Source organism: Vanacampus margaritifer, chromosome 9 (genome assembly GCF_051991255.1).
Source record: "Vanacampus margaritifer isolate UIUO_Vmar chromosome 9, RoL_Vmar_1.0, whole genome shotgun sequence".
Classification (NCBI taxonomy): Eukaryota; Metazoa; Chordata; class Actinopteri; order Syngnathiformes; family Syngnathidae; genus Vanacampus; species Vanacampus margaritifer.
Window position 1 is genome coordinate 20135061 of NC_135440.1, and position 21872 is coordinate 20156932.

The 21872-nt window shown below is 39.5% G+C and overlaps 3 protein-coding genes across 6 annotated transcripts; 1 reads left to right on the plus strand and 2 right to left on the minus strand.

Moving 5' to 3' along the window:
* The first annotated feature begins 705 nt into the window (after window positions 1-705).
* efhb (EF-hand domain family, member B) lies at window positions 706-17446 on the plus strand. Of its 4 annotated transcripts, XM_077575504.1 has the most exons (14): window positions 706-944; window positions 2396-2483; window positions 10826-10885; window positions 11756-11899; window positions 12198-12372; window positions 12455-12565; window positions 12929-13049; window positions 13698-13781; window positions 13850-13926; window positions 14000-14160; window positions 14693-14900; window positions 14974-15189; window positions 16129-16307; window positions 16929-17446. In XM_077575504.1, exons 2-14 carry the CDS (start codon window positions 2433-2435, stop codon window positions 17076-17078), a joined length of 1737 nt encoding a protein of 578 aa, XP_077431630.1. In that variant the 5' UTR covers window positions 706-944; window positions 2396-2432; the 3' UTR covers window positions 17079-17446. The 4 variants fall into 4 exon arrangements, with proteins under 4 accessions (XP_077431630.1, XP_077431634.1, XP_077431633.1 ...); XM_077575508.1 differs by lacking the exon at window positions 2396-2483; XM_077575507.1 differs by lacking the exons at window positions 706-944; window positions 2396-2483 and adding an exon at window positions 8633-8870.
* On the minus strand, window positions 4504-8605 carry rab5ab (RAB5A, member RAS oncogene family, b). The gene is made up of 5 exons (XM_077575509.1): window positions 8440-8605; window positions 8010-8161; window positions 7686-7808; window positions 6621-6714; window positions 4504-5475 (listed from the first exon to the last, which is right to left on the minus strand). The coding sequence occupies exons 1-5, from the start codon at window positions 8603-8605 to the stop codon at window positions 5360-5362; spliced, it is 651 nt and encodes a 216-aa protein (XP_077431635.1). The 3' UTR covers window positions 4504-5359.
* Window positions 17447-18058: 612 nt separating the features above from the next.
* LOC144058001 (m-AAA protease-interacting protein 1, mitochondrial) lies at window positions 18059-21421 on the minus strand. Its single transcript, XM_077576107.1, has 5 exons — window positions 21059-21421; window positions 20457-20528; window positions 20213-20339; window positions 19571-19715; window positions 18059-18281 (listed from the first exon to the last, which is right to left on the minus strand). The coding sequence occupies exons 1-5, from the start codon at window positions 21419-21421 to the stop codon at window positions 18197-18199; spliced, it is 792 nt and encodes a 263-aa protein (XP_077432233.1). The 3' UTR covers window positions 18059-18196.
* Window positions 21422-21872: the final 451 nt, after the last annotated feature.

Consider the following 21872-nt stretch of genomic DNA (forward strand, 5'->3'; position numbering starts at 1 on the left):
TGTTTGCGTTTACCAATCACCAATCAGAGTCACTTTAAAAAACAAAACAAAAACAAACAAAACAAAAACATTTATTGAACACAGATGAATAGATAACGTTCAAGTCACCAAAGCAAGCCCGGTAACTGGCCTAATGCTGCATTCGAGGACGGTCAGAAGTCGGAAATATCCGAGTTGTTTTTTCCCCCAGTTCCGACCTGAACAATAACCACAATGGCGGATAGTGATAAATTATTTTTTATTTTGGTCCTCAAAACTCATTTTGACCACCAGAAAACTTGCCTTCTCGCAATTTTGCTTGATTTATTGTTTTTATCTTATTTCATAAGCATTCCATACAGTTCAGTAGTTCACAGTATAATATCATGCAGGGAGACAGCGGCATACTGCCAATTTACGTTGTGTTACGTGAAGTTATGTTGAATATTTATGAATGAAGAAAGCTATCAAGTTTTATAACCTACTAAATTGTGTTTTACCATTCATGGTCTTTGTTTCCACAGGATTGTCATTGTAGAGTGACGTCACATTTTAGTCCATCCGTGAAGTCGGGGTACTTTTTTTTTCGCGTTCAAGGGGGCGTTCCCGTACACACTTCCTTGTTTAAACTCGGAAAAGTCCGACTTCCGTCAATCCTCGAATGCAGCATAATGACGTCGGCATTTTCCCGCCTTCTGATTGGTCGAACTTAAAATGCGCCCCCAGATTCGTTTACAATGTCGGACGTGTGATTAAAAAAAAAAAAAAACATTTTCAAGGCATACTTTTCAAGAAAAACAGAACGTTATTAGTCTAGGTCAAACAACACCGTTGTTGGTTGGCTTGTTTAAACCCGCAAATTGATTTTTGTGCCACTTTCCGAGCAACATGTATGAGCGCTAACAGCTAGCTTACACAGACAGACAGGAACAAGCAGGTCTGCTACGTTTGCATCAGCATCTCTGGTGAGCACGATTTATTTTATTTAGTGTTTTTATGTTGATAAATATTGATTGTGAACTAGTTCAGCAGCTGCTAAATTGTAATGTACTGTAGACGTTTGAGATTGTTCAGAGATGATATAAGGTAACTTTATCATGCTTTAGTAGTAATAATGGTGTGACGTCTTGCAAGAATGCCACCAGCGAACGTTGTTTGGTATGATACCCTTTTATTTATTTTGAACAAACGGCTACTGTTGGCCGTAGCCGTCACCGGAAACAGAAAACAATTCACGAGCAGCGAGCAGTAATTGCGTCCCTGTTCTCCCGGGAGACGTGTGTTACGTTTACGAACAATCGGACGTAAGAGTGCTGAACAGAAATGGGGAACATGACACACTAAGCCGTTACAATGGTATCCATTCTCAAATACGCACATATTTGCGTCTGTCTCACATAACACATAGTATAACATAGCATAACACATAGTCATATAGTAGTGTGTGCAGCAACGTGATGGTGTTATTAGGAGTTGGATTAAATACCCATTGAAGGCCCAGGCCTGAAACTCACTTTACTGGCTTGAATCATAAAATGTGGGTAAATGAGTTTCATTCTAGACTCAACTTTCTTTCTTTTTTTTTTTTTTGTAATGTTTTACACCAGATTACATCATTGATCAGTTTTTGGATAAGGAGCAATTTCATGTAATATTTAATGCCCCAATGGTGCAAATGAATGATGCAATTTTGCTCTGTTGAGTATTACATTTTAATTTAAGAAACTGAAGATGCTCTTTCTGCTTGTTGTAGTAGTATCTGGAAAAATAGATACTGAGATACAAGTGAAGTTAGAGTTGTTTAAGAAACAAGTCGTTGTTCGATTTTATTTATTTTTATTATTATTATTTTTTGCTTTAATGTGTTTGCACAGTTGCAGTATGGTGGCAGTGACAACTCCGCAACAAGTAACAGTGGCAATTATTTAACAATGAATAAAAAAGAGGCTTGAATCTCTTTATTGCCACTCACAGTTGAAGTTTTGTGTCAAACTAAATATAAACCCCCCAAAAATTACACCTTGTGTATTAAAAAAAAAAACACATATCTTAGCCCTTAAATTTGCTAGCTTAATGCTAATCCTAAATAGCATATGTGTTGCAGTGCTAAAACCTTTTCTTTTTTTTTCTTTTTTTACACACATTTTTTTGCATAGTCAAAAAAAGGTATGTTGTCATAAAAGTTTTATTAACGGAGCAGTCACATGCAAGTAAAAACCAAACCAAGCAAATTTAGCTAAAGTCTACGTTTTAAACATTCCTAACTGCCTTGTGCAATAATACCCCGATAGGAGACTTTATAGAGGCACGTTTTCTCAAAACTTTTCATGGAATTCCACACGGTACGGCATATAGTAAGTGTCAATCAAAAGTGAACATTGTCATCATTATAATCGTGGCTACTGGCTCTCATTAGCTTCTGCGGGTGACCTCTACTTAATCACGCCTCCCTGATGATTGACGGCTCCATCCATTATGGACTTATTCATGAGCGGCTCAGACAGGTGAGACGGACTCTTTGACTTTGACGCTTCCAAACACTGTGCCTGCCGTCTGTCCAAAGAAGGAGAACAAGGGAATGTAGTACCGTATTGTGCACAACTTGCCACTAACTTTATTTTTTAAATAGAAGCATTCAGAAAGGTAGAAGAGCGAGGGAGATAAAGTAAAAAAAAAAAAAAAATACAATTTAAGTCACTTGTGATCCACTTTAGCGTGCTTCATTGTCATGGCGTGTGGAAATATCCCAGCCACTGAAGGCTTTAATTGTTCATATTTTCATGTAGTTATATGTAGGCTTAAGAAAGATGTTATATGAAGCGAATTTCCAAGTCATAGCAGCGGTATTTGATTAACAGTTCAGTGCCTTCAGCGGATACAACCAGAACATTTTGAGAATTACTTTATTTTTCTCGGGGGGTTTAGCCTCATTTTACATACTTGACCATATTTTTTAATTATTTAATATTCTTCTCTTTAGTTTAGAAGACATTTGTTTTTACTTTCCAGACAATGCTTGAGGCAAGTGGAATGCTCTTACACACAAAAAAAAAAAAGTCTGGTAAGAAGAAAAAAAAGGCAAAGAACAAGCATATTTTGCCTTGATTTAAGACATTTCCCCTTGGCAGGAGTTTTTATTTGTAGACTTGTAGTTTATACAGCATTTTTTTTAAACCATTTGGGACAGTCTCCTCGTTAACTCATTGTTTTTTAAATGGATTTTATTGTATACAGAGGTACCTTTGAGAAGTATTTTTGAGACCAACCCACTTTACAATTCTGCTATCTTAATGCTAAACAACTTAACCCAGATAGAGCGTATAACTATAGTCTAGATTATAAAGAATGTTATTAGGATGCCTGGGAACTCTTAAATTCTTGGTGCGGGGAGCATAATATGGCTCTATTTAAAGTTAAGCCTGCCGACCCCCTCCAGGGAGCACAAGGGACAGGATGTAATGAGGGAGCCTGTCACCATGGTAACGGCAAGAAATCAGAGCCTGTTTTTTTTTTAAAAAAAGATTTTGGGGGTCAGAACATGCCAAATACAGGCTGACAAGATTTAATAACATTTCTTATAACTGCATTTTTTTTTTTTTATCGTTAAGTGATTGAACATGAACTATTGAAGCATCAAGAGGTGTGACGCTGCACTACTGCCCCCCGGTGGTGATGCGAGGGAATTGCAGAGGGCCACACATGATAATGCAGGTGCGGGTACAGGGTTTCCTTGGTCTACGGCGGCCACAAAAGTAAGGAGCAGACATTTCGGCAAGGATCAAATTTATTGTACTTTTAAGGCTAGACGGGTTCTAATCACAAACACCCGTTCACCATTGTTTGAATGCAACATGTCATTTCTTGCCCTTCTGACCCACCCTCATCTTCAACAAACAGCAAATAGTGCCCAGTCCACTCAAACGCACATTTGTGGAGTTCTTTTCAAAGTCTTGTTAGGTCAAGAATTGGCCACAATTCTCCATCGCCATCAACAGACAGAGACTGGTCTCGTGTTTCCATATTGCGCTCATCATAGATGGTCTTTACAGCAGACTAGAGCAGGCTAAAAAGTGTGTCCACGTGGCAGCCATGTTGGTAGGGGCAACTTTCCCGTCAAAACAATGACCGTTTCTCATTATGAAGTACGCAAAGTACATCTTACTAAGAAGCTACTCAATAATGTTCAAGAACACAAATCTCTTTGTAAATTGAAACAGCTGTGTACTTGTTAATGAAAAAAATACTAAACAAAACAATTATGTACTGTATTGGGTGTGTTCAAACACAGACAAACCCTTCCTCCATTTAGCCCGTTAAATCAAGGTTCCACTGTTTTCTCAAATGGGATCCCACAAAGCTCAGAATGAATCACAATTTATGATGCAAACGCTCTTACATATTCTTCTCAAACGTATACCATGGCAATGTCGCTGCTAGCGTACGTAGAAGTTCATTTACTATTATGACTTTATTTCATTCAAGCACAGCGGTTGACTTGACGAGAGAAAGCAAAAAAAAATGGCGTGCAAGAGATTCAATCTTTATTCAATTTATTAAGTCGTATTCAGACACTCAAAAACCGCTCGGGCCCGTCGCGTGGTTAAAACCCATCGAGCCGTTAGCGGGTCACAAGCACTCGCTCGTATAAAATGAAGACATGATGATCAACACTGTGTGCAATGCGATTAAAAGTTCCTTTCCAACGTGACACCAGAGAGTTTATTTTTTTTTGTTTTTGTTTTGTTAATAACACTACACAGAGCTAATTAGAATAATCATTTTAAAAAAAGAAACACCACAGCTTTACCAGTTGGAGACGAGAAGAGAATGAATACAAACAAACAAAAAAAACAATCAAAAATAAAAAGCATAACCAACTGTACAATTGTTCGGAATCTCTTTTGTTGTGTGGTCATTTCTAACGTGCGGTGTTGACTCGGGTGGGGGGGGGGGGGGGGATCCACGAATCCTCCAGGAAGGTGGGGGAAATTTATGACGAAAAGAAATCCCTCCTGTTGGGTTTTTTGCTCGACAGAACAGGGAAAACGGCCGGGACGTGTCATGATGAGAGCCATTTTGCGGGCGAGGGGCGTCGGTGTTGCGGGGGTTAGTTTACGACGAGAGGGTGAGAAGGTGTTTGCTTCAGGCGTTGTAGTGATAACATGCATCCATTATACTGACGTACACTTCTTAAAAAACCTTTTTAAAAAGAAAGAGGAGGAACATCAACAAAAGAAGAAGAAAAAAAAAAGGTTTTTAGAAATGCAGCTATACAAAGTCTTTCGCTATTTCGGACTGGGGTGGTGAGGAGCAATGTAAGGAAGCTGATGTGTGTGCGTGTGTGTGTTGTCATAGGGGGGTTGGTTGAAAGGGACCACTCCTAGTTACTGCAGCAGGTGCGGCTGCTGGGTTGGGCAGTCTCGGTCAGGTCCACGCCCCGGTTCCGCCCGCCGCCGGCGCCGGCTGTCTGGGGCTCGTTCTTGGGGAGCTTCTTGGCTACGATGACATCATCACATGGCGCAGTCAACACCAGCTTTTCACACTTTTCGTTACGTTTTACAGCTTTTGCGCTTCATCAAATCTGTATACATTTAAAACGTTTCATTTGATTAAATATGGTTAACTAATTTTAAGTATATATAATTATGGATAAAATGTTGCCATTTCCCCCTAAAATCGAGTTAAATGCATTCGTTTATTTAAAAAAAAAATTAAAATTGGTTAATAGATTTCATCTAAAAAAAAAAAAATCCACTAAATAAAATATTTTAAGAATTACATATATAGTTAACAATTAAATTCCTGACATGACTTATTTCATGACATTATTTATGGTTAATTAATTATAAATTATTAGAAATCCTTTGACATATTTTAATTTTAACTAAATAATTAACTTTTTTTTTCACAATTATTTAAGCTTTTTTCAATTTTATTTGGCTATTTCCCCCCTTAAAATTAGTTTAAATGTATGATGATGATGATGATAATAATAATTATTATTATCATCACCATTATTATAAATATTCATTAAGTTTGGGGGGTATCCAATTAAAATGGTCATTTAAATTATGGTAAATAAAACATTTATGATAAATTTCACATATACATTTAAGGTTATTTTTTATTAAATTGATTACTTAATGCACAAAAAAAAAAACTCCTTTTACATATTTTCAACTAAAGAATTAACTTCTGATCCCATTCTGAACGCTGTCGCTAACCAAAACAGCAGCACTCAGCCTGTAAACAGTCGTTCGGAGCATAATAAGTGCGCCGTCTTAAGGCCCCTTCACACTGCAGGTAAATAGTGTTCCTGGTTAAAGGGCCTTTAGTGCATGTTGTAAAAGCACTATTTAAAATAACCTTACATTATGTGGAGATGATTAACGGCAAAATTGTGAGACAATGTGCAGTCACTCCACAAAGTTATATTTGGCCACACCATTGAAGTACCTTTTTTTTTTTTTTAAACAAACCTTTCACATTACGTAATGTACTTTTAACATTAATAAATGCAAAATAAAAACAGATGCCACCATACTTCTGCATTTTAACTATTTATGAAAATACGGTATTGCAAAAATAACAATCTGCGTTGCGTATGGAATAAAAGAAGCATTCTAAAAGGAGATCCTCACCGATGGCCATGAAGATCTCGTTGACGTTCATGGACGTCTTTGCCGACGTCTCCATGAAGAGCAGGCTGTTGTCGTCGGCGTACGATTGTGCGTCCTGAACACAACATGTGCTCCAATTACATCAGCTTCGTAGCACACTTGTTCACATTCCTAAACTGCTACATTCAAGCAATCTGGCAAAAGCCAGATCCATCATGTGAATCACTCAAACGATATCAATCTGGACCTGCTCCATTGTGATTTGCTCGGGTAAGGCGGGACATTCAGTACAATACTTAGAGCTGATTGGGCGATGGGTCATTCGTAGATAAATAAAGTAATTTGTTCTAATTTGTTTTTGGAGTTAATGTAACACAAATAATTAACCAATTATTCAATACATTTTTTTTTCATTTTTAGAATTCATTCTTATGTTTTAAGTTGTGTTGTGTACAGCTAATTATCTGATTATTTATTAAAAGAAATAAAAAAATTAACATGTCAAATTGCAAATCTTATGAGTTTTTATATTTTGTTTACAATAAAACAACTGACTACTTATTTAAAGAGAAATGAATATTAAATACAATCCATTACGTGTTACAATGCATGTACAATGTGCAAAATTTATTGGAATACATTTTTAAAAATACAGTGAACGCCCGCATATTAGGATTTTTTTTTTTTACCCAATCTCTGCCATTTTCTTTTCATGGCAATTATAAAGGAATGTCAATTATTCCGATTTTTTTGTTGTTGTTGCTATTTGCAGGTGGGCTCTGTCCATCCCTGAAATTTATTTTGATTTTAATTAAATTATTTATTGATAATTAAACACCATTTAATAAAATCAATACATTATTAAAGTAAGTTGTTTTGACTACATTGCATTACCTATTTACGATAAATTAATTACCCACTTATTGAATGAGAATTTAATAGAAAAATTCAGGAAAAAAAAAAAAGGAATACTTTAATGAAGCAACTAAAGTAACAGTACTCTTCAAAACAAATATTCTGTGTACCGGATTAAAGGAGAATGCAATACATTGCTACAACAAATATGTGCAGAGTGTGTTCACATGCCTGGAAGTCGAGCGCTCGCTTGCTGGCCAGGTCGGCTTTGTTGCCGGCAAGTGCGATGACAATGTTGGGACTGGCTTGCCTCTGCAGCTCCTTCACCCAGTTCTTTGCCCGCACGAACGACTCCTGTGCAGGAAACAGCCACAGCAGTGAGTTACCCATGATGCCTAGCGAGGGAGACTTAATACTTTGTCTAAATGTGTCCTGCCATTCATCAAAGTTGTACCCCACGTCTCTCAAAGTCAAAATTCAAAAGTCAGCTAGGCTTGGCTCCAGCTCACCTGCGACTCTAATAAGCACAGGTGAACTTAGCAAATGGACGGATACCTCGTTGGTGATGTCATAGACCACGATGGCGGCCTGTGCGCCTCTGTAGTACATGGGGGCCAGACTGTGGTAGCGTTCCTGACCGGCCGTGTCCCAGATTTCAAACTTGACCGTTGTGTCGTCCAAGCATACCGTCTGAGTCAGGAAGGCGGCTGTGGGAAGCACAATACGGACGGGGGTGTTATCGGCAGCCATCTTAGGGGGACAACGATCATATAGTAATCGCCTACTTGTTAGGATAGCAACAAAGCCCCACCAAAAGAACTCAAGTAATTACAAGTAATAAATCTATCGGGCAGTTCAATCATACAAGATGTTTTTTTATCTGTTCATTTCATTTCCCTGCTGTTGTGAATGGAGCAGGAACCAGATCGGGAGTACATCACGGACCTGGTCCAACTAGTCCACTGCGACAAGACAAGAGCCAAACCTCCAATGGTGCTCTCCTGGAATTCGTGGAACTGTCCCTTGACGAAGCGGAGCACCAAACTCGACTTCCCCACCGCCGACTCCCCCAGCAGCACCAGCTTGAACTGGCAGATCTTGTTGCCGGCGTTGGGCCCATTGGGTCGGCTAGCTCCGCCTCTACTTGCCATGTCGCTTTCTCCGGACGCTTCCTGTTGTGGATGCTGCAGACACACACGGGGAAATGTCACCACAATACCTGAACATTTAAATGACCTGTACAGTCTAAACAAGCACAACATTCTGTGTAGTTGCCTCCGGTGGGGGGCAGTTACATCTGTAAAACTGCATAAATGAACGCCAAAACTCTAGGTTTGGTATGTACCTCAAAATTAAGTAAGGTTGTCTAGTTTGCTGGAAACGGCCAGGACCTAACAACCAAAAGACTTCCGCTCAGTGAGTACCGTGCCTGCTTAGTACACATTGGCAGCTTTTCGTTTGTAGGCGAGGACAATGTGCACCACTTATTTAGCTGTGTTTAGTCTTTTTGGTGCATGTGAAGTGTCTGACCTCCCAGGTGCAAGTGTATTACTACACAGCGGTGACCTTAGTTACAGACTTGGATGATAGCAACGACTGTTCACATCGACTGAGTCATCGGAATGGTTTGGCATTCCCAATGTCACACGACAAACAAACACTGGTTGCTTTGACAAACTCAACAAATAGTTACAAGCAACTATGACAGCCTCCATGATAAGACTTGCCACTAATATTCTCATTTGGAGCCTGACATTGTCATCATTTTACGTCACAAGTCTAGATCAATGGTCATGAAATAGATTTCTGGAAAATAACGTGGAAATATTTTGGACACAGACAGTTTTCCCCGCAAACCAGACAAACAAGCGACATGATTAATTTATCACAGCTGACCGCTAATTGCCGTCGTCTGCGTGTAACAAGGGCAAGTTTATTAACTAAGCAATGTGCCGGGTTGTTGTTGATTAGCGTGAATTAGCACAATAGTAGCTAACGTTAGCCGAGCGGCTACATTCGAAGTTCGTAACGTCACACAGATAGAATCCAAGTCGGTGCTAAGATCTACTTGACGGCGTGTGGTGTCATTCGTACACGCTGACACGCCGAGCGTGTGCGTACAATCGTGTTTTATGTCGCTTTAGCAAGCATTGACATTGTGTGCGGTAGATTTGGGTGTGTACGGCTAATGACAGCTATGATGTTAGCCGTCACTGGCTAACAGCTGGCTAAGGCGTCACTATCCCTTCGCTGTCTTTTGGGTCAGACAAATGTGGTCAAAATGCTTCACAAGCGTCCATGTTTATCATCATAACACAACAAGTGGCGCCAATCCAACCGGTCGGACCTGCCCAAATCACCTCGTTAGCGGGTTAGCTCGACCCCCTCCAGCGTCGTCGTCAGCGGCGGGATAAGGCTAGCAAGCTATCCCGCTAAGGAGGTGCTGCGCTCGGGGTTGGATGTTTCTTTAGCCGCGGCCGTGTCGGGTGGAGTCCCCCCTCCGGTTAGCCGCCAGCTAGCTGGCTAGTAATCGGCTCGTTTACTCACCCAGCAAAGAGACGCCGCCGCTGCCAAATGTTGCTAACAGAGTCCCCCCCCCCAAAACAAAACAACGCACTTGGATGTCTACCGGAATTAGTGAAACATTAGATTCTTTTTTTTGTGTTTTGTTTTTCTAGCAGGCTCCGCCACTTGTCTCAACTTCCCTGTTGGCTTTGTACGAGCGATGATGATGACAGATCGTATGACTGCAACTGGCAATCCTCCTACGTCTCACCGAGCCCCACCAATCATACGCGCGACTCCATTCTTATCAATTTTGGATATTTTATTTTATGTCTATGAATTACTCGCAGGATAAAAAAAAATCAACAAGACTGTCAAGTGATCACACAAAATGGCAAGGTTTTCCAACAGTAGAAATGTAACTCGTTCGTCATACATTTTTTCCCTTTTTTGTTCGAAACTTTTTTTTCCCCACACACACGTTTATTATCTAATGTAGCGTGTGTTAGGTTTCCCTCATATTTTGTGTTCAAATGATTTTTATTTTATTTATTTTACATACAGTATATCACCTTAATTGTCGTCTTTTGAAATGTTGCTAGGCAACGACAAACGCTTAGTAAGGTAGCCCTCACGTTTCCCCCTCGGAACATATATTTTTCTTTTTAGTTGCTAATTATTGTAAATATTAAAAGTCAATTGTAGGTGAATTATGTCAGACGCACTGAGGATAGCGCACATGCCGAGAGTAAGTCAACTTTTACGTGTTGTTGTCCGAGTTTTGCTACTTTAGCCCAACTTGTGATTTAGAAATGGTTTGCTGACTTTATCGTAATCATTTGTACCATTTTTTCGCCACACGCCAGGCTGGAAAACGAACCCCTATTGGGGACAGAGCAGCTACTTGTTTTCAAGATATAAAAAGGGTAAGTTCTAATAAGCCTTAATAGCGTTTTTGAGGGACCGTATACATTTAAGACACTACAATTACATGCAGGCTTTGAAACTACATACTGTATAGATATTTCAAAAAATTAATTATCAGTCAGCTGACAATGAGTAAACACATTTATTTACTTAAAATCCAAATAAAATGTACAATTGTGTCCCCGAAGGTCTAAAAGATTACATTTTCTCGTAATTTTGATCCATGTCGATGTGCAGTATAATACAGCACAAATTCGGAATAGGGGTTTAACTTCTCATGCCTGTTGTGTGAAAGTAGTTGTTCCTGTCGGGAGGCATCATATTTTCACTTTTCCCCAGGTCGCTGTTATGTATGATTGACACAGACTGACACAGACAGGGTGTCAAAGTTTTCCAGGCAATTTTCCGCTTTCAAAGGTAGTATCAAAGATGCCATTGCTGGTTTGTGGCTTCCACCTTTTCTCCACTGTTGAGTATAAATGGTGCTGATGCAGAATACAGGGGCAGGCAAGCGGAGTTTATCACCAACATTTACTTCCCCCTCCCGCCCTGTCATGTTGAAAGCAATTGTGGATATCAGACGACTATTTTATGTCACAATATGTGGCAATTATATCTATCATTTAATTATTGGATGGCGTGATGCAGTGTCATGGCAGTCATGGCCATATTCATATTCTGCCTTTGCTGGTAGATAAACGCAGCTCTTATGCGGGATCTCTGTGTGAAATTATCTGAAGACTGATACTTTTTTGAGGGTTTATGAAGGCTCTCTAATGTAAATTATAAATATGCATAGTACAACGCACCCACCCTTTCCCAAGCCGTGATAAATATTAAAACAGTGTAATTTCCACTTTTTTTCCCAGCCCCCAACGCCGCCTGTGGTTCGAAAGTACCACAACAGCTACAGACCGGGCCTGGGCATGAGCCGAGTGCACCACGGGATAGCCAACGACCCAAAAGTGGCCGACACGCTCGTTCACGGCCTTCGCACCAAGCTTTTTCCAAAGGTCAGCTCAATCGAGGAATCGAGGCCTGTGGACACTTCTCGTTTGCTAAATGCTTTTTCTCTTCTTGTTTTCTGAAAACATTCAAAAGAGACTTATGATTATGCTTTAAGACTAGCAATAATTAACACATGAGGGACATCAAAACACAATCAGTGATGCCTTAAAATTTAGTCAATGACAGAATGGTCAGATGCGTGGGAAAATTAGCATATTTTATTATTAATCGGCAAATATTATGCAATATATATTCTATTAATGCAAAAAAAAGAGATCGTTACTGTCATTGTATTTGTGGCAGGTTATGACCATAGTCAACCCGCCGCCTCTCACCAAGTTCCAACAGCAACTGCAGGAGTTCAGTGAGTCCGTGTACACCTCGCAGCATAAGGCGCCGCTGGGCCGCGGGCCAGACCGTGCCGGACTTCCCACCTGGTATAACGAGGGAACCAGGTTTGGAATTAAAACTCATCCAGGTGCGTCAGTTCAATTAGTCTCTTAAGGCTTTGAGTCTGGTGGCTTCTCATTTGTGGTTTTTCCTTTTTTGTGTTTGTGCAGATGATAATGCCGGCAATGTTATTTATCCTCCTAAAACTTTGGGGGATTTGGAAAAGGAGGAAAAGGAGGCACACAAGGTTTATGTTCGCAGTCACAACGGATATTTTGTTGGTGAGAAGTGAGAACTCTCAACACGAACAGCTGTATTGTCAAAGCCAGATTTAATCTAGATCCAAAGATTGTACAAAAGTAACCAAAACAAAAAATAATGTAATTTCATCCATTTAATTGTTATATGTAAACAGAAATTTAGGGTGTATTGTTAACCGGTTTTAATATAGAGCAGATCTTGATTGCCTTTTTAGCAGAAATATGAATGTAAAATAAAATGTTAAGTTTGTATGGAACTTTGTGAAATATAGGTATTAATTCGAGAATGCTCATGTGATGTAAATTATTTATCGCAATAAAAACTATGAATTTGTATTACAAATTTGAATACCACAATTGCACCAAATTGTAATTGTGTTCCAGGGGAGCAAATTGACAGGAAGTACAACTATAATAAAGACAGTTGCTTCGGGATCAAGACGCATTGTCAAAAAGGCGGACACTACGTTGACAGAAATCTGCGTTGGTTTGGAGAATCCACCAGGTGACATCACAGCAAATGTTTTATGTATTTATTTATGTATTTGTTTTCCGAAGCCTGGTTCCAACATTAGCAGCCCCACGGTGAGTGGTGGTTGCCCAGCAGCAGTTTCCAGGAAATATTGCCCACTTCTAATTCACCGTCAATCAATTATCATTTCGTCTTCAATTATTGTGATGATAGTGATTAATGCACACAGTTGTACAAGACAATAATGACAAATGCAAGAAAGAGAAGCATCAACTAAAACAAAAAACATTTTAATGTCATTTACCAAAATCTCCCTGTAGAAAAATTATATTTATATATTTGTTTCCTTGATTCCCAAATATTTTATTCACGTTTATATGATCTATTATTTTATTTAAATTATTTTGTATTTATTTTTAGCTAAATATTTGGTATGTATGGATTATTTATGTATTTTAATTACATATTATTTCACATTCATATTTTTGGGGGGGATAAATTACCATTAATAATTAAAAAAAAACTATTCTACCAAATTTTCATAAAATGTCTATAATTGAATTATTTGGGATGATGGGAAAATGCCACATTACAGATTGCACAACAAACTGTGGAGTTCAGATTCAAGCATGTTGGATTTTGTCCAGTAAGTGTTTATTTAAAACATTTTATTTTCTGAAGGTTGTACCATGCAAACCCCACGTGGAAGAGATCTCCAGACAGCAGACAAAAGTTGGAACAACAAATTGGGAGCGTGAACAAGAAGTACGTTTTTTTTTTATAATTCACACTCAAAATGTCAAAACTCCAACTTTTATAACTTGTCATTGTAGTTCTCCCAGCAGAGGAAACAATATTGAGCTGCCACCAGACCACACCTTTGGACTCATCATACCACAAGATAAATTCAGTGAGTTTTCTTTTCTAAAAGTAGATTGAGTAAGCTGAGATGGCACTGTGTCGTTCTCCACATGTTTCCGTAGATGTCGCGGATTTGATCCACTCGCCGAAGCAGCCGGCGGACAAACGAGTGCGAGCCGGCGAGCGCCAGCGTTGCCTGGCCATCGCCGTGCGGAACGGCCTCAAACGGATCAACTGGCACAACTTTCCGTCATTGCTGCAGGCCTTCAGGCACTATGACAAGGTACATGTGGACACACAAGTGTGGCATTGGAATTGTTTTTTTAATTTCTATTTTATAACCTTATTAGAAGTTGGATTTGTTTTCCACTTTTTTATATATATTTTTTGCAACATAATACTTAAAAAAAAAAAAACATGTCAGCCTTTACCATGTCAAATAAAATGCGAAAAAGAAAACTTTCTGTATACACTGGAATAAATCTGTCAATTATTTTTTTGCAAAGCCATACCCCTGAAATGTAGACTGGCCAATCACAGTGCAGTATAGAGCATTTTTGGCTATATTTTGGGCTCTGGATGAAGCCATGCGAGCGTCCACATAATTAAAATTCCCTCCGAAAAATCAACAGGTCCTCACTGAAGGACCAGGTACCAAATACCGCCTGCCACTGATTGGTCAGAAAGTGTCTATGGCACATGAGTGACATACATACATACAGTATGTATAAAATAAATAGGAACTTCGTCCACAAACCAGGAAGTAGTAACTGCGGCGGCCTAAGCACAGACTCGCATGGCCGTTTTGTTCCTAGAAAGGCAAAGGGCGAATCGATAAGGAGGACCTGCAGGAAGTGTGCCGGCAATTCAAGTTGAACGCCAGTGAGGCCGTCCTGGAAGACGTCATGAATGACTGCGACCTGGACCGAGACGGATTCATCAACTTCCTTGAGTTTGCCAACTTCCTCAACTGGAAGGAAAAGATGCCGCTGGACAAACGGGATCAGAAGCTGGTCATGGATGGTGAGTGAGTTCCACGAGTGCAGAATTTGTCACTAGAAGAGAATTCACTTTTCTTTTTTCTGTGTCGATTCAGCCCAGTTCCAGACCGGCTCAGACTGTGACCTCAAATTGCGAACGTCTGGACTTCCTGGTCATGGCGCTTTGTTGAAAACCGATGACCTGGAGCCGTTCAGGATCGGCAGCTTGAAGAAAACCGTCAGGACCCTCAGACGATGTGAGCCCGTCTCTGACCACTACATCACCATGGCCTCCGTCATTGGGGCCGCTGCGGGGGAGCCGCAAGTATCTAGTAAGTCACCGAGTCAATTTTATTTACATACACATTGAGCTAGTCAAGCAAACAGATGGTACAACCACATTCACAGGCATGTATGCTCACTACTCTGGGTGAAAATGATTATTAAAACAGACACATTTAAAAATTACTTTCATTTTCATTGAGGCACCCCCGCTCCCGATTGTTTTACTGGATTTTGACTGATTTTACAAGGCCCACATGATATTGTGTTCTATTGCCATAAAAACATGGAACCTACCAAAAGAAACATTAGAGTCTCTCCTTTCATCAGGAAAAAAAAAATTCTATCTGTTTCCGTTTTGCAGCAATTAGCATTAGAATATAGCTAAGTTTCATCATTATTCACAAATCTGTTTAAAACAGTGGGTAAATAAGCTTTTTTTCAACATGGCCCCTGGTTGATCTCTTATACTCTGCTGCCACCTGCTGGCCGTTTTTGTAGTAACTTCTAATTAATTTCAACCGTTATTCGCAGATGAAAGGCTGCATCAAAGCCTTCTGTACAAAACAAGTCAGTCATTTTTGATTTACCAGGCAGCTAGTATTTCATATAAATCAGCAAACCGGAAAACCTCCTGTACTGCACCTGCGCACAATTTCCCAATGTTTATCGCACTACCATTGCTTCTAGCATTCTCTTCAGTTCAGAGGCTGCACCAAAGCCTTAAAAAACTCATTCAAAAAACTTATAAATACGTCTTTGCGAGCATGTTAATATATTTGAAATAGAACATATTTATACGTTTTTGGGAGCAAATGAGTTAAGCGGCGTCCTCTTCTCCTTGGTCATAATTATGCTGCATCTTTCTCCGGAAGAACTCAGTGCTGCCTGGCATGTTGCAGCACAACAAGGCCTTGCCTGTATAGTAGGGGGCACGAACCATGTACACCGTATCAGGACATATTTCAATCATATTGTCACTCCCTTAGACACTCGCACCTACGGGATACCGACGGTCCGCACAGACATCACGCCCCCGCGCATCCGGAGGATCAACGACAACGTCAACTACGGTGACGTGACGGCGTTGGACCTGATGCTGCCGTCAGTGTACGGACGCCAGGGGGTCTACCAGGATCACTTCTTCTGCCCGCGCTCCAAGAAAGAAGTATGTGATGTTGATACGCTGGATGAGTGCAAATAATTGGCACACACTGACGCTTCTAATGCTATTTAAGGGCAACTTTTTTTTTTTTTAAAAGGGGAAGTCAAGTCAACCCCCCAAAAAGTTCTTGACAATAATGTTTTATGCAGCCCCACTAGTCTAAATATGTTATTCTAGTTAGTTATTGCGTTAGTGGAATCTGAGTTGAGCAGCAGAAGCTCAGGTTTCTGGTAACAACCAATCACAGCTTAGGTTCAGATAACAGGTGAGCTGTGATTGGTTGTTGCCCGAGCAACTGTGACGTCATCTTCAGACGACAGCCACTGGCAAAATGGCCGCCGCCTGCGATGGATAAAAACGGCTGGATTTTGCTACATAACTCATATTCCACAAACAGAATATTAATCAGAATGTCATGTTTAGACTAGTGAGGTCACTTATAGCATATTATTGTCAAGAAATGTTTAACTTCGCTTTTAATGCGAAATTAAAGTTAAATCGTCCCGTTTTTTTCAAATTTTTGCTCAGCATGCTTATTACTTTGACATGAGTTTTCCACTCATATTTCCACTGTTTAAAAGAGCTTTTTTGTTGCGTCATAAATATTCCAATTTCTGTTGCCAGATCGCTGAGATCTTCGGGAACGTGGGCGCAAACATTCCCGAGGAGACGTTCGAGGAGGCCTGGAAGCTGGCGTCCATGAGGCATCCCAACGGTGACGTCTGCGTGGAAGCCTTCCTAACGGTACTGCAGGAAATCAAAGTTTTGTCGTAAGGACAATTTAGTTTTTTCAATTTTTATTATTTTGGTACTAAATATGGCATTTTATGTTACTACAAAATCATGAAAAATGTCATTAATCAAGAAGAAAATTAGCTTAATTTACCCTTGGAACAAAAACCTGTGAAATTGTTATCGAGTCATGCAGATGATTTTGTGTGTTTTTATCATGTGTTCTGTGCAAATATTTTATTTGATGTCTAATTGCATCGCAAAGACAAAACAATTCATTTATGGCTTCACGGCGCTATTTTGCCATCACTTTCGCTAAGCGGATTAATGAAGCGTCTTGTTGGCACGCCGCCTCGACTCGCTGACACTGTGAAATAGTTTTAAATAAATCAAAATATTAATTAATAACACGTGCTGTCTGGGCTTCTTTGTGTTTGCCGCCATTTAAAGGGAGTGACGCGGCGCCGTGACAAATTGTTTAAACGCCGTGTCCGTCGTCATGTTGACATTGCGTCACTAAGCTAACGTCGCTACGCGTAATCTCATTAGCACGCCATAGAAAAATTAATCATCTTGTGAAGTGAAGCAAATGTGTCTATATGGCGCTTTTATGGCCTTCTGCTACATGCTACATTCAAGAGTCTTTTTTTTTCACTAGACAGTGTGATGTCTTCTCTGTCCAACAATTGTCGTTTTTTTTTTAATTTTTAAAGAAATGGTCAAATTTGATGTTGTACCCCTTTTTCCCAGTGCCAGTGAAGTACTTTTAGAATGCACGTTAGTACTCTAATTCTACTGCAAACTAGTAGGATGACTTTGGCATACTAGTAGGACAATTTACTAGGGAGGCAGAACTACTAGTGGGCATGTTGGTACTACTAGTAGGGTCCAGGAGGTTACTAGTGCATGATGCATGCCTACTAGTGGGGTCTAGTAGTGCAGAACAGTTTACTAAGGTTAAATTGCACACTAGTAGGCCTAAAGTATTAGTAGTAGTAACAGAAAAAAAAAAAGAGGCATAGTTGGACTTTGAGGTATTTTTTTCATTGAGCAAAATACACTGAAGATGCAATTGTTTAAAAAATATAGATTGTATAAATAAGTTTTTTTTTTTTTTTTAACTTCAGTTTATAGGAGGTTTGAAAATTTTCTGATGGCGTTCAGCCAGTTGGTTTCCAGTTCCAGTGCCAAACGGTGGTCACCATCCAATCCTGAGACGCACCCTTTGTCAGCTCACGATGGAACCTGACAAATAAATAACACAAAATGATCTTTAATTCAATCCTGATCAATCGCATATCTAAAAGTAAACTAAAATCAAACAAATTCGAAAATTGAATAAAAACACAATCGACCTTGAAAAGTACATTTTCAACATGACATTCCTAGTCCGCTTCTTTGAGAATTTAGCATCTGGCCAAGTATAAGCCTTTGCGAGAGCAGCGAGTGTGCGTGACGTGATACAGTAGGTGGGCAACTGCATATTAGGACAGTTGCCACGGCCACGTTCACACTTCCAACTAGTGAGGGGATTAGCTTGTGGAAACGCAAAAGAGGCTTGGACTCCTTTTCCTCAAGAAAATCACCTTTGAGCTTCTTATACACAACAACACAACTTTTAATTCTTTTGGCAAAAACTAAACAAAATTCAACAAATATAAAAGGCAACTAAAAATAGGAATTTATCATTCATTGTATTTCACCTGTGATATTTTAATTTTACCATAAATTGTACATGTATTATTCAATGAAATGATTTGTTTTTTGAATAACCTTTGTATTTATTACTTGGTTAAACTGCAATGGAGGCCATGCCAATTAAATTAACTCATTCACTGCCACTGATGGCTATAGACGTCATAAATTCATTTGAACTATTTCTAATTAGTTTAACATTTTTTCCCACGTTTGTTAACAAGAGTATGAAAACCTAGAAATATTAATTATTTTTGTACATTTAGAACAGATATAACATTTGTGATTAATCGTGAAGTCATGCGATTAATTACGATTAAATATTTTAATCACCACTATTTTTAATAATCTTTTCTTTAAAAAAATATAAATAAATAAAATAATTACAATTGTTTGTTTTAAATTTTTTATCTTTTTTTTTTTTTTAAAGAAAAGATTATTAAAAATTAGGGGCGTCAGGCGATTACCATTTTTAATCGTAATTAATCGCATGACTTCACTGGTTAACTCATGATTAATCAAAAATGTTATATCTGTTCTAATACAATAAAAACAATTCTAGGTTTTCATACTCTTGTTAACAAAAGTGGAAAAAAAATACTGTACATTAAATTGCCATTAAATAACCAAACAAGTTATGAACTAGATTCATCAGTTCTAAAATAAATTAAATAAACTAATAATTATTTAGGTCAGTCATGAAATATACAAATCAGTCCTGAGATAATCCATCCATATATGAAGCATATTTCATAAATGACTTATATCCAATTTAATTAAATCCATATTTTTTGTGTTCTACTTAATTTAGTTATAAAATGACATAACTTTATACTTACTCATAAACTGCCGTTGCCACTTTCTTCGACCGGGCGCTGTCTGGCCCGGGCGACACTCGGAATATCCTGGTGCCTTCGGGGTCGTCGGGACCGTCCAGCGTCGTCAGATACCAAAGCCTCATGGTGATAGTGCAAAACGTTCTACCTGCCAAAATGAGAGAGGGGGGACTTACTCTCCATTTTTTATTCCTTAACATTCGTTATTGTGTAAATGCCAAAAGGTGAGTATTAATGACTTAATATTGTTTGAGTCAAGTATTTGTTGACTCATATGTGGTGTCATGTCAGTTTTTGCTAGCATGTCGCTAATGCTAGTATGTGAGCTAATACCGCTGATTAGCATTCATGTAAAGGCGGCTTGTTTGCCTTGAATAAATTAACAACTAAATATAGTTGTCTTAGCACCACAAGTTCATGCTAGAATCATGGTTTTGACGTTTTGTGATCATCTCATTATTTGCAGATATTCACAGCAGTGCTCTATTACCTTAATAATTATGTAACTGTAATGCAAAATCCCATAGATGGGCTATCAAAAACTAGCATCGTTGTAACTTTGTTATGGTAAGTATAAACCGTCTAACAACTTCTACTTGATAACATAGGGAGCAGCAACACACGCAAACATGTCCGCCAACTGACCGAGCGTATCGAAGACCACGGAGACGTCCTCGGGGAACACAAATATGATGTCGTCCATGGAGACGGCCAGGTGCTGCCTATGATGCTGCGGGAGAGCCTGACACCTCTCCTCGATGCATCGGATCATCTGAAAACCAAAACAACCACTTTCAAACACTATCCTGCTAAATATCTGCATCATAATGACAATACTAATAGTTTGTCATTTTATTAGGTCATATAAATGTGGCGTTTGATTACTTACCTCAACAGAAACTACGCCAATGAGATCAAAGTATTTTCCTTTGGACATCAAGCTGGCGACGTGCACCAATGCCTGACAAGCAGACAGGGAGGTTTAAAATTATGTTTTCAAATCTGAGTTGGTGTTTTACAGGGGAAGTAAAGTCAAAACATTTTCTTTACAATATGTTCTATACATCTCCACTAGTCTAAACACTGTTCTGATTAATATTGTGCTTGTGAAAGTGGAACTTAAACTAAGCAACAAAATCCACTCGGTTTCATCCATCTCAGGGGGGCTTGTCCTTATTTATTTTGTTTAAAATGAACTTTATTCAATAATTTCAATTTACAATTAAAGATCAGGTACATCGAACAAGTACCTCTCAAACATGAACATCAAACAAAAACACGCTAGGGGGTAACCAAAACTGTCCTGCCAATTGCTGTCGACTGAAAATGACGTCACAGTGCCAAAGAGCTCATTTAACTGCCATCACAGCTCACCTGTTTTGTGGGTTTGGTCACGTGACGTTTTGTACGAGCAAGTGCCAGAGGTGACTTTAAAACACACCAAAAAAGTGTATAATATAGAAAGAATTAATCTAATGTGTTATATGTTACCTGCTTCACTCCCCTCTCAAAGTCATCCGAGTTGACATCCAGGTCAAAGTAGAAGTCAACGAGGAGCAGCATCACTTTACACCGGATCCATGTGATCGGATCCGGGATGCCCACCACCGAGATGTCGGGCTGCCGGCCGGAGCTCCCTCCTTCCAGACCGTCAGCTCCAGGCTGCGAGCAGAACATTCTGTTGTGCCCGACCAACGCGAGCCTCCCACTGTTCGCTAGCTGCGTGTGCCGGTTGTTGAATCCTCGCGCGAGGCACCGGGGCCTGCTGCACGTCAAGCCGCTCCTCCGGCCGCACAACCCGGATGAGCTCGCCGCGAGCCCCCGGCAAGCTGCGAGGCGGCTGATCCGCAGCATGGCAGCTGGGAAGAGGCGGCGTCGGACCTGGAGACCGCGCACCGCACGACCGGTAGGAGGGTTGAACCCGACGCCTTTGCTTTGACCAGCTTGCACAAGTCATTCCATTTTCTTCCCCACAATGCCCCTGTGCTCATGCTTGCGACTGCTGCATTCACGTACTGTTGGACAACGTAAAACTCTGCGTTTACAGTCATTTATAAGCGTTATTATGAAAATAAGAGAGTCAATGATGGTCACAAAATGAAATGAATGCCACAAAAAGACAACGATTTAAAATACAAATTGTACTATATAGTACCACAACTATTATGATGGTTTGTTATACGAGTATGTTACATATTATTTCAGTTATTAAAATGTTCCTTTCACTCCGTTTATGGTGACAGGAAAAAAAACAATCATTTAATTTCATTCAAATCATATTTTAATTGATTTTAACTTACTTATT